The 13,089-nt window shown below is 49.8% G+C and overlaps 1 protein-coding gene across 1 annotated transcript; it reads left to right on the forward strand.

The window, feature by feature from the left end:
• Nucleotides 1–3,951: 3,951 nt before the first annotated feature.
• On the forward strand, nucleotides 3,952–12,824 carry RABGGTB (Rab geranylgeranyltransferase subunit beta). Its single transcript, XM_069738300.1, has 9 exons — nucleotides 3,952–4,075; nucleotides 7,561–7,668; nucleotides 7,737–7,934; nucleotides 8,018–8,123; nucleotides 9,162–9,214; nucleotides 11,046–11,156; nucleotides 11,292–11,417; nucleotides 11,960–12,109; nucleotides 12,412–12,824. The coding sequence occupies exons 1-9, from the start codon at nucleotides 4,073–4,075 to the stop codon at nucleotides 12,550–12,552; spliced, it is 996 nt and encodes a 331-aa protein (XP_069594401.1). The 5' UTR covers nucleotides 3,952–4,072; the 3' UTR covers nucleotides 12,553–12,824.
• Nucleotides 12,825–13,089: the final 265 nt, after the last annotated feature.

The raw sequence follows: 13,089 nt of genomic DNA on the forward strand, positions 1-13,089 counted from the left end.
GTATGTAAGAAATCTGTGAGCTGCGCCAAAGGCACTTTATCTCTATAGATCCCATTCATCGTGACGGTCCGAGATCGCTGACTCCACCAATGTGGCCTCATCATTTGTGTCTTTAATGTATCACTGCTTATTTTGGTGAAGTTCCCCTTTAAGCATTGTGTTCAGTGCAGACAACAATAAGAAGTGTCATTACGTTACACTGCAGTAAAGTACAACCCCAAGTATCCTCCGCACCTCCATTACAAGTAGTAAGCAGAGTGTAGTGATAAGTAGGTGTGTGGGTCTCCCCTATATTGACCACTGAAGACCAACATCACATACGGAGGACGTGGGGCTTCTCTTAGAAGTACACTTTTTTTATTGGTTTTGCTAGAGGTGCAATAGGATGTAGGCTCAGTCACTGTGGGGGCACCTCGGCTGTCATTATGGAGGCTCGGTGACTGTGGGGGCACCCCGGCTGTCATTATGGAGGCTCGGTGACTGTGGGGGCACCTCGGCTGTCATTATGGAGGCTCAGTGACTGTGGGGGCACCCCGGCTGTCATTATGGAGGCTCAGTCACTGTGGGGGCACCTCAGCTGTCATTATGGAGGCTCAGTCACTGTGGGGGCATCCCGGCTGTCATTATGGAGGCTCGGTGACTGTGGGGGCACCTCAGCTGTCATTATGGAGGCTCAGTCACTGTGGGGGCACCTCAGCTGTCATTATGGAGGCTCAGTCACTGTGGGGGCACTCGGCTGTCATGGAGGCTCAGTGATTGTGGGGACACCTCAGCTATCATTATGGAGGCTCAGTCACTGTGGGTACACCTCAGCTGTCATTATGGAGGCTCAGTGATTGTGGGGGGCACTCGGCTGTCATGGAGGCTCAGTGATTGTGGGGGCACCTCAGCTGTCATTATGGAGGCTCAGTCACTGTGGGGGCACCTCAGCTGTCATTATGGAGGCGCGGTCACTGTGGGGGGCACCCCGACTGTCATGGAGGCTCGGTCACTGTGGGGGGCACCCCGACTCATTATGGAGGCACGGTCACTGTGGGGGGCACCCTGACTGTCATGGAGGCTCGGTCACTGTGGGGGCACCCTGACTGTCATGGAGGCTCGGTCACTGTGGGGGGCACCCCGACTGTCATTATGGAGGCTCGGTCACTGTGGGGGCACCTCAGCTGTCATTATGGAGGCTCGGACACTGTGGGGGCACCTCAGCTGTCATTATGGAGGCTCAGTCACTGTGGGGGCACCCCAGCTGTCATTATGGAGGCTCGGACACTGTGGGGGCACCCGGCTGTCATTATGGAGGCTCAGTCACTGTGGGGGCACCCGGCTGTCATTATGGAGGCTCGGACACTGTGGGGGCACCCGGCTGTCATTATGGAGGCTCAGTCACTGTGGGGGCACCCGGCTGTCATTATGGAGGCTCAGTCACTGTGGGGGCACCTCAGCTGTCATTATGGAGGCTCGGACACTGTGGGGGCACCCGGCTGTCATTATGGAGGCTCGGACACTGTGGGGGCACCCGGCTGTCATTATGGAGGCTCGGACACTGTGGGGGCACCCGGCTGTCATTATGGAGGCTCGGTCACTGTGGGGGCACCTCAGCTGTCATTATGGAGGCTCGGTCACTGTGGGGGCACCCGGCTGTCATTATGGAGGCTCGGACACTGTGGGGGCACCTCAGCTGTCATTATGGAGGCTCAGTCACTGTGGGGGCACCTCAGCTGTCATTATGGAGGCTCGGACACTGTGGGGGCACCTCAGCTGTCATTATGGAGGCTCGGACACTGTGGGGGCACCTCAGCTGTCATTATGGAGGCTCGGTCACTGTGGGGGCACCCTGACTGTCATGGAGGCTCGGTCACTGTGGGGGCACCCTGACTGTCATGGAGGCTCGGTCACTGTGGGGGGCACCCCGACTCATTATGGAGGCTCAGTCACTGTGGGGGGCACCTCAGCTGTCATTATGGAGGCTCAGTCACTGGGGGCACCTCAGCTGTCATTATGGAGGCGCGGTCACTGTGGGGGGCACCCTGACTGTCATGGAGGCTCGGTCACTGTGGGGGCACCCTGACTGTCATGGAGGCTCGGTCACTGTGGGGGCACCTCAGCTGTCATTATGGAGGCTCGGTCACTGTGGGGGCACCCGGCTGTCATTATGGAGGCTCGGTCACTGTGGGGGGCACCCCGACTGTCATTATGGAGGCTCGGTCACTGTGGGGGCACCTCAGCTGTCATTATGGAGGCTCGGACACTGTGGGGGCACCTCAGCTGTCATTATGGAGGCTCAGTCACTGTGGGGGCACCTCAGCTGTCATTATGGAGGCTCGGACACTGTGGGGGCACCTCAGCTGTCATTATGGAGGCTCGGACACTGTGGGGGCACCTCAGCTGTCATTATGGAGGCTCGGACACTGGGGGCACCTCAGCTGTCATTATGGAGGCTCGGTCACTGTGGGGGCACCCGGCTGTCATTATGGAGGCTCGGTCACTGTGGGGGCACCTCAGCTGTCATTATGGAGGCTCGGTCACTGTGGGGGCACCTCAGCTGTCATTATGGAGGCTCGGTCACTGTGGGGGCACCCGGCTGTCATTATGGAGGCTCGGTCACTGTGGGGGCACCTCAGCTGTCATTATGGAGGCTCGGTCACTGTGGGGGCACCTCAGCTGTCATTATGGAGGCTCGGTCACTGTGGGGGCACCTCAGCTGTCATTATGGAGGCTCGGTCACTGTGGGGGCACCCGGCTGTCATTATGGAGGCTCGGTCACTGTGGGGGCACCTCAGCTGTCATTATGGAGGCTCGGTCACTGTGGGGGCACCTCAGCTGTCATTATGGAGGCTCGGTCACTGTGGGGGCACCTCAGCTGTCATTATGGAGGCTCGGTCACTGTGGGGGCACCCGGCTGTCATTATGGAGGCTCGGTCACTGTGGGGGCACCTCAGCTGTCATTATGGAGGCTCGGTCACTGTGGGGGCACCCGGCTGTCATTATGGAGGCTCGGTCACTGTGGGGGCACCCGGCTGTCATTATGGAGGCTCGGTCACTGTGGGGGCACCTCAGCTGTCATTATGGAGGCTCGGTCACTGTGGGGGCACCCGGCTGTCATTATGGAGGCTCGGTCACTGTGGGGCACCTCGGCTGTCATTATGGAGGCTCGGACACTGTGGGGGCACCTCAGCTGTCATTATGGAGGCTCGGTCACTGTGGGGGCACCTCAGCTGTCATTATGGAGGCTCGGTCACTGTGGGGGCACCTCAGCTGTCATTATGGAGGCTCGGACACTGGGGGCACCTCGGCTGTCATTATGGAGGCTCGGTCACTGTGGGGGCACCCGGCTGCCATTATGGAGGCTCGGTCACTGTGGGGGCACCCGGCTGTCATTATGGAGGCTCGGTCACTGTGGGGGCACCTCAGCTGTCATTATGGAGGCTCGGTCACTGTGGGGGCACCTCAGCTGTCATTATGGAGGCTCGGTCACTGTGGGGGCACCCGGCTGTCATTATGGAGGCTCGGTCACTGTGGGGGCACCTCAGCTGTCATTATGGAGGCTCGGTCACTGTGGGGGCACCTCAGCTGTCATTATGGAGGCTCGGTCACTGTGGGGGCACCCGGCTGTCATTATGGAGGCTCGGTCACTGTGGGGGCACCTCAGCTGTCATTATGGAGGCTCGGTCACTGTGGGGGCACCCGGCTGTCATTATGGAGGCTCGGTCACTGTGGGGGAACTGTCACCCTGGTTGACCATGGGTGTGACCGGATCATTTTTGGGGTGTGGTGACAGAATTGAGAATAGCAGGTATTCTATGGCCATTCTATTTATTTGGCAATCCTTCATGACACAGCAGCACAGGCATCACACGGGACACCTCTAATAAGTCCCGGCTAGGACCGGACAAGTGACGACACAGCGGGGGCCTCCCTGAGGAGAGCTGTCCTCGCACTGCCGGCGCGGTCAGTGTGACGTCACAGTGTGCGCGGACAGGCAGCGGGAGGACGCCTATGTCACAGTCCTCCAATCCGCGTCCAGCAGCGGGGTCCTGGCGAGTAGTGACTGTGAGAAGCTCCGCCCAGGCCGGTAATGGTGAGTGCTGCTGTGCAGGTGGAGTGTCCCCCACATTATGTCCTGTGATGCTGCACCGCCCAGCAGGCGCTCACAGTCTGGGAATGCTGGCAGTTGTAGTGCCTCAGCTTGCAGAGTCCTCGGTGCGGCCTGTGCTCCCCTTCCCACTATTTGGAGACTTTTCTGTACGGGACTTTTGGGGAGACTGATGCCCGTGTGCAGGCGGCTGCTGGGTTCTCTGGGCCTTGGGGTCACCTCTTTTTGCGCTGTGAGTTGTACAAGCAGCATATTGCATGAGTCAGAACGTTAGCATTGCCCCATGGCTGATGGCCAAGAGCGCCTTCTGCAGAACCTCATCTGCACGTATGTAGCACAAGACAAGAAGAAAACAAAAGCCCATAATCAATAAAAGTGTGTGAGTGAAGAGAGCGTAATACCCGTAGTGTAAAGTGCTGCTAGTGCAACAGAGCCCCGAGAAGAGGCACAGACCCTCCTGTATGCAGCCATGAGGCAGTGACCCAGCTAAGGGCCAAACAAAACTCCCAGCACTACACAGTCCACGATATCCTCCAGATTTGCAGCTGATGAACACACCAGTCCTCTATGACCAGTTACCATGGGCGACTGCACCGCCGTGGACACTGCGGGGGTGCCAGGAGTTCGCTCTGCCGGGCTCTGTGTTAGGCCGGGGTCACACTTGTGTGTGCAGTGTGAGAAATTTGTGCAAGTCTCTCGCATCAATACCCGGCACTCCATGTATTTCTATGCAGCTGAGCGCTCTGTTACCGAGTGTCGGTGGCAGTGCCGGGTATTGATACGAGAGACTCGTGTGAGTTTCTCGCATTGCACTCACAAGTGTGACCTCGGCCTTACTCTCACACAGGCTGAGCTTTTGCAGCGCTGTCTGCTCTACACCATGCAAACTACACTCAGATACTGACACCCTGACCCTTTACTGCAGGGGTTTTAACTAGCAACCTGTGACGCTAGGCCACCTGGAAAACCCGGCCAGGGAAGGAAACGGACCAACCCCACTACCTTCCTGTAGTCCGTTTAAAAAAATAAGCAGGTTTTCTTAAATCGGCCTCGGACACATAGCATGCCCGAGACCTATACTCTTATTTTGCATTGCAATCACAGCTACCCCTGTGACTGCAATGAACTCCCATGGCCTCAATACACCTCTGTGTGCACATCCTGGGGGATCACACAGCGACCCTCACATGTGACACCGGTCACTGCCTCACACTACACATAACGAGCTGAGCTGCCAATGGTGTAAAATCCCAAAGCTAGGATGGTGGTCGCGCCCTGTCCTTGTACTGGACCTTTTATCGACTCGGACCACCATCTTAGCTTTGGGATGTTACACCATTGGCATCTCAGCTCTTTATGTGTAGGTGTCTATGCCTCTTCTCGTGGCTCTTTATAATTTATGTGTTACGCTCTCCTTACTCATTCCCCTTTCTTCATTATGGGCAACAAAACTCTTCTTGCTTTTGTTTTATTCACATCTTTGTGCCCTCTTGTGCTACATGTGTTTATGAGATTCTGCAGGAGGCCTTTTTTGGCTATCAGCCATGGGGCAATGCCAATATTCTGACTGATGCAATATGTTGCTTGGTGACTCATTGTCTAAATCATATTTGAACTTTCTCTTGATATTATATACATTGTGTCTGTCTGGGTCTTGTATTATTTATTTATTTATTATTATAGCGCCATTTATTCCATGGCGCTTTACATGTGAGGAGGGGTATGCATAATAAAACAAGTACAATAATCTTTAACAATACAAGTCACAACTGGTACAGGAGGAGAGAGGACCCTGCCCGCGAGGGCTCACAATCTACAAGGGATGGGTGAGGATACAGTAGGTGAGGGTAGAGCTGGCTGTGCAGCGGTTTGGTCAATCGGTGGTTACTGCAGGTTGTAGGCTTGTCGGAAGAGGTGGGTCTTCAAGTTCTTTTTGAAGGTTTCGATGGTAGGCGAGAGTCTGATATGTTGTGGTAGAGCATTCCAGAGTAGGGGGGATGCACGAGAGAAATCTTGTATGCGATTGTGGGAAGAGGAGATAATAGGGGAGTAGAGAAGGAGATCTTGTGAGGATCGGAGGTTGCGTGCAGGAAAGTACCGGGAGACGAGGTCGCAGATGTATGGAGGAGACAGGTTGTGGATGGCTTTGTATGTCATGGTTAGGTTTTTGTACTGGAGTCTCTGGGTGATGGGGAGCCAGTGCAGGGATTGACAGAGGGGAGAGGCCGGGGAATAGCGGGGGGACAGGTGGATTAGTCGGGCAGCAGAGTTTAGAATAGATTGGAGGGGTGCAAGAGTGTTAGAGGGGAGGCCACAGAGCAGGAGGTTACAGTAGTCAAGGCGGGAGATGATGAGGGCATGGACTAGGGTCTTATATTAATATTTATATAATATTAAATTATTATAATTTAATTACTATTAGGTCAGTATATTTCATATGTTCTACGTGACCGGGCCCATCACCCTCGTTTGGGGGGTATGTGTTCGGTCACATGTGTGACTTTTAAGTGTTTTAATTGTTGTTGGTAGTCTGCATTAATACAATTCTGTTGAATATTTCATTCAGGCGTTCCCTTTTTGTGTAGCATGACCTTTCTCTTCGCTCTTGACAAGAGCTGGCTCCGAGCACAGTTGTTATTCCCGGGTGTTGGGTGCACAATAACGCTCCATGTGTGGATGTTGCAAATGGAAACACAGTGAGCACAGATGCATCAGGCGCTGGTGGCGGCCCTATATAGATAAGATACGTTGTGTGTGTAAAAATGATTCCTCCGATCCCAAATCTCATGTCTTTGTGCTTCCTCCTGATTACTATGTGTTCCCAGCCTGTTACTCTGCACTCTTTCCTTCAAGCTGGGGGAAAAGAGGATCCTGCTGCGCCCCTATCAGAGCATCACAACGCCGAGGGATTCCCTGTATTACCTACATGAAAAGTTTAGTTTCCCTCATGGATAGTAACATGAGCTCCACCCACAGGTGCTTCAGGCTTTCCACTTCTCCACCTACGTGACTTAGAAACTCCCCAAATATCGTGTCCGTTGTTTGTTTTCTTGCAGCGATTAGCTTAGGGCAGGATAATGAATAAACATGCATATGTCTGCCCTCCACAGGCCAAAGGATGACTCTTCTGTCTGGTCTTCGCGGCCTCTATTCACGTGCTCTGTGCACTCCACAAGGTGACACCCCCTACATTCAGCCACTATAGAAGTCGACGTTAGCGAAATATCGTGCGGGAAACGTCCAACATAGTGACAGATGGGTGATTTGGATATAAGTAACCACCTGTGCTAAAATCCAATCATTTGTATTTTATGTGTAAAATAATTAAAAGATGTGGAACGTTGTCAGATCATCTTCAAGTTCTTTTCCTGCAAAACGTGAATAATTTTAGCATCCGTAGTGATGTATTCTATCCGAAGGATTGTATATATTGTCACGGTCAGGAGTAACTTTCCTTCATTTCATTACAGGGGACCCCGCAGAAGGATGTTATTATTAAAGCTGATGCCCCCCATACCCTCCTGCTGGAGAAGCACTCTGACTATATTGAGTCGTATGGAGCCAAGAAGGACGATTACGTGAGTAGCAGATATGTATCTCTGGAGCTGTACAGTGAGCGGGTGACGTCTGATGGCTGTTTCTACAGGAATACTGTATGTCGGAGTACCTGCGGATGAGTGGTGTGTACTGGGGTCTGACCGTAATGGATCTGATGGGTGAACTTCAGCGTATGAACAAAGAGGAGATCCTGGCGTTTATCAAGTCCTGTCAGCACGAATGTGGCGGCTTCAGCGCCAGCATCGGACACGACCCCCATGTTCTATACACGCTGAGCGCCGTGCAGGTAACGGCCACAATTCTCAGAGCTGTTGTATTGGAGTGACTCGTGTGTTATCGGCGTATGATTACTCATGTTTTTTCTTGCAGATTTTGACTCTTTTCGACAGCCTTTCTGAAGTAGACACAGAAAAAGTAGTGGAGTATGTGAAGTCTCTACAACAAGAAGACGGCTCCTTCTCCGGAGACAAGTGGGGTAATTCCTATAAGCTTCAGTCATCAGTTCCCAGAATATTTGTGGCTTGTGCAGATTTAATGTAGCCGGACCTGCATATATCAGTGTCAGTGGCTTTATACAGTTAGGTCCATATGTATTTGGACAGAGACAACATTTTTCTAATTTTGGTTATAGACGTTACCACAATGAAATTTAAACAAAACAATTCAGATGCAGTTGAAGTTCAGACTTTCAGCTTTCATTTGAGGGGATCCACATTAAAATTGGATGAAGGGTTTAGGAGTTTCAGCTCCTTAGCATGTGCCACCCTGTTTTTAAAGGGACCAAAAGTAATTGGACAATTGACTCCAAGGCTATTTCATGGACAGGTGTGGGCAATCCCTTCGTTATGTCATTCTCAATTAAAGGGACTGTCACCTGAATTTGGAGGGAAGAATCTTTAGCCATAGGGGCGGGGTTTCCGGGTGTTTGATTCACCCTTTCCTTACCCGCTGGCTGCATGCTGGCTGCAATATTGGATTCAAGTTCATTCTCTGTCTTCCATAGTACACGCCTGCGCAAGGTAAAAATTCAATAGTTGGAGCACATTGCTATTGTGTATTTTTGTGCAGATGCCTGTAGGAGAACACAGGGCTTTTGTACTTGGTAACTTTGGCCTTTAAAAAAATATTGCCTTATGAAAAAAATATTTCAAGTTAAATTACCCCCAAAAGTCACCAATGTCCACAGTGAGGCACAGTGTATATAAAATAAAACAAACGCTGACACAAGCTACAGCTGGTTACCTAAAACTATGAACCACTCATAGAGAAATGACCAAGGAGCAAAATAATGTATTCTAAAAAAATAGAGAAAAAGCAAATGTCTATTTTTCCCAAGATATAATAAAGTAAAGCGCCATGTATTACAAGAAGAAATAAAATAAATGACAAAAACCACAGCGGCTTTCAAAGTCTCATGTACTAAATAAAGCTGAATATACCCCTGTCATCGCCAAGCGAAAGGGCGCGGGCTGGCGCTGTGTATGGCTGACCTCTGTTCTTTATGTTCTTGCAGGGGAGATAGACACCCGGTTTTCTTTCTGTGCCGTTGCTACGCTTGCTCTTTTGGTAGGTGTGATGAACTGTCGGTGTGAGGATGTTGGGTCTTTGGGTATTAGACATCAGGGAGACTGTAGGCATGGAGGGAGGATGAATTCCGACACAGAAGTCGCTGCGTGTTACAGGACTAGACCCCTCCCTGATGTGCACACTTTTTTTTTTTTTAACCCCCCTCTTAATTTAGGCAACCAAAGCACAGGTGAGAAAACACATCTATGTAAAAGAACAATGCTGCCAAATATGATGTCTGTAGAAAGCTTAAATATTCCCTGCTGGGTGATACTTTGTATCATTAAAATATTTTAGAAACGGTTATTTGTGAGAGTAAAGAACCTGCAGGAACGTGGACAGACTCAGGCTATGTTCACACTTTGCAGATTCCACTGCGGATTTTTCCGCAGTGGAATTCCAAAATCCGCAGTGAAAACCCGTCGCGGTTTTTACTGCGGATTTATCGCGGTTTTTACTGCGGTTTCTTCTGCGGATTTTCATCTGCAGTTTCCTATTGGAGCAGGTGAAAATCTGCAGAAAAGAAGTGACATGCTGCGGAATGTAAACCGCTGCGTTTCCGCGCGTTTTTTTCCGCAGCATGTGCACTGCGTTTTTTGTTTCCCATAGCTTTACATTGTACTGTAAACTCATGGGAAACTGCTGCAGATCCGCAGCGGTCAAATCCGCTGCGGATCCGCAGCAAAATCCGCAAAGTGTGAATATAGCCTAAAAGTTAGCAATAAATAGATCACAAAATCTTTTCTTTGGAAAAACCTTTCAATTATATTTTTCACTGTAGTTCTGTGCCAGGATATTGTGTTTTCCAATTACCATTTCAGATTTACTAATTTTTAAAGATGTGACCAGATTTCTCAATACAGACTTGATACATTCATAGTTAGATATTTTAGACCAGAAGAGGCTGGTGTAGTTACATTTAAAAAAAAAAAAATCTAAATCTATTTCAAAATGGCTGTATAGCCCACCAAGCCTTCTTGATAGCTCCTGAGCTTCCTTTCTCCTTGCCGCTGCGGAGAATCTGTCCTTGTAGCCTGATGGACAGCTCTTCAGTCTCCCTCTACCTTACTGCTGCCCCTGTGATCTGACAATGCTTAGGACAAGTTGCCGCTGTCAGTCAAGCTCGGTGAGTAGAGACTGAATGCACCTGGACTCTTATCACTCTATAGTCGGACTTATAAATGTCTTCTAACATGTAAGTGTACCAGCCTCATCAGGTTTAACAGATTTGTTAATGTATACCGTCTGCATTGGGAAATATGGTGACATCCCCTTTAAAGGGGTTTTCCAGAACTAGGATGTTTAAGTCATATTCTTAGGACATGTTATCAATGCCAAATTGGTGTGGATCTGGCAACCTCCATCTCTGGTGACCGGATGTAAACTGTACAGCACCAAGAACGGCCACTACTCAGTGTACAGCTCAGCATTGTTCTGGCTCCACGCCCTCTTTACATCCTACGCTGGGGGTGCCAGACCCCTTCCCACCGGTCTGATGTTGATGACCTATCCTTAGGCTACATCACCAATATCCTTCTACTGGAAAGCCCCTTTAAGTTATAAATCATCTGTAAAAGTTTTTCAGAAGCATTCATCAAGATAAAAGGGGGGACTGAGGATCTTGAGGTAGCACGCATTCTGGTGTGTCACACGCGTTTCTATGTGTAGTCATCTGAATGTGCACCATCCAAGAAGTACAAGGAAAGCCATTACATGAACAGGGGGTCTAAGCTCGTCACCAGCACTGTATATATACATGTTTGTTTGCAATATAGTATTTTTTACAATTATTCTCATTTGAAAGGTGACTTATTTTGTTTTGCTCTTTCAGGGGAAGCTCAATGCCGTTAATATAGAGAAGGCTGTAGAGTTTGTTTTATCGTGCATGAACTTTGACGGTGGTTTCGGCTGCAGGCCGGGCTCTGAGTCTCATGCCGGACAGGTGAGACACATTGATAGTGCAGGGCCGCCGGTGCTTTCTTGGGACATTCCTTAATGACTTTCCTTGTCCTTTTCTTGCTTATGAGTGCTCCATATGTCAGAGGTTTATATTGAAACTTTGTGTTTGTGATTTTAGATCTATTGTTGCTCAGGATTTCTGGCTGTCACGAACCAACTGCACCAAATAAACGCAGATTTACTGGGCTGGTGGCTTTGTGAACGGCAGCTCCCGTCAGGAGGACTCAACGGACGCCCAGAAAAGGTGGAATGGTCTTAGGAGACGATGGAATTATCTTTTACTATTGCTTATTACAAAAAGGAGGAAATGAAAAATAGGCAGCATTACTTGTGGCCACTGTTAACTTCAAATTTTGGTACAAATCATTTATTTCCTATGCACAAAGTGGGGGATAAAATCCTGATGGTTGAGGATTTGACCACTGGGACCATCAACAAAATCAAGATTAGTACTTTAGAGCCCTAGGAAAAGCGTTCTGCATCCTATAGGTGCATGGGCTCAGCCTCCGCGACATCCATTGTCTATGTGACTGCTTAGTGCAGAGCTCAGCTATTTCCGGGAGTCCCGTAGGCGATGAGGGAAGCGGAGTCCACGCATTCACACCTTCCCTCCATTCCTGATACGGCTGCGGATCTCTATTCCTGGGGCTCCAAATTCCTGATCTTAGGATCGCAAGCTATCCTCCTAGCCTATGGACTTTGGACAACTTGTTATTTTGGGAAGGACCCTTTAATATGAACCTTCTAGGTGTACATTGATTTTATAAGCAGCGACTTGTCTTCCAGCTCCCAGACGTCTGCTATTCATGGTGGGTTTTGGCATCTCTGAAAATAATTGGACGATTGCACTGGATAGACCGTGAGAAGCTGCGGCTGTTTATTCTGGCCTGCCAGGATGAAGAGACGGGGGGATTTGCAGACCGGCCCGGTGATATGGTAAGTGACGCCGCTTAATCAGTGAGATGTCAAGATTGCAGCTTTTTTTTAAAACACTTTTTATTAATTCGTCACTATTATCAAGATCCGAGCTTACTCAGGGACTCCAGCTTAGGCACGTTGCACATCGTGGTAATCTGTAATGTACTTGCGTTTCAGGCTGCTGTTATTTCCTGCACAAATACTTTACACTGCAGCTCTGCTTGTTAAAGCATGCCTGTTTCAGCATCCTCAGATTGTAGAAGATGTTTTCCATATTACCAAGGTTCATGTTTTTTCAGTATTTCTCCTTTTTTTTCCAGGTGGATCCATTTCACACCCTCTTTGGAATTGCTGGATTATCTCTCCTGGGAGAAGAAGGAATCAAGCCAGTAAACCCAGTGTTGTGTATGCCGGAGGAGGTCCTCCGCAGGGTCGGCGTCCAGCCGGAGCTACTGAGCTAGAACCTGCCGGAAGAGATGCGTCGCCATGATCAGCTGCTATTGTTTCCTCGCTCCAGCACTGTACATAGAGCGAGGGGACGGGGTCGGGAACGTTGGCCTCTGCTCATTATAAAAACTTTAATTTATATGTATTACTGACTTTTTATTTTTTATGAGCTGCCACAATGTTGAATTCAGTGACTGAATGTTCTGTATCCAAGCCTTTTACTTACTGTGCAGAGGCAGCGCAATAAAAGTGAGCGTGCAGATGAACGGAAGACGGGAAACCGAGACGCCATGCTTCTGAGTCTTTTCTAATGCCACTTTCTTATGTAGAGACTTGCATTGAGGGAGTAAAGGTGTCGGTGTATGGAGCAGGACTCAGCAGCTGTGTTATACAGCCAGCATCTGCCTCTAGCAGCAGAGATCGGAGCTAGCTCCCATCACTGCTGGTTAACCACTTAAATGCAATTAGTGAGGGGTACTGATGGTTCGTTATAGCCCCCGTTACTGCCATCCTGGTACAAATTGTGGCGATTAAAGGGAACCTGTCACCTG

The sequence above is a fragment of the Ranitomeya imitator genome, chromosome 8 (assembly GCF_032444005.1).
Source record: "Ranitomeya imitator isolate aRanImi1 chromosome 8, aRanImi1.pri, whole genome shotgun sequence".
Lineage (NCBI taxonomy): Eukaryota > Metazoa > Chordata > Amphibia > Anura > Dendrobatidae > Ranitomeya > Ranitomeya imitator.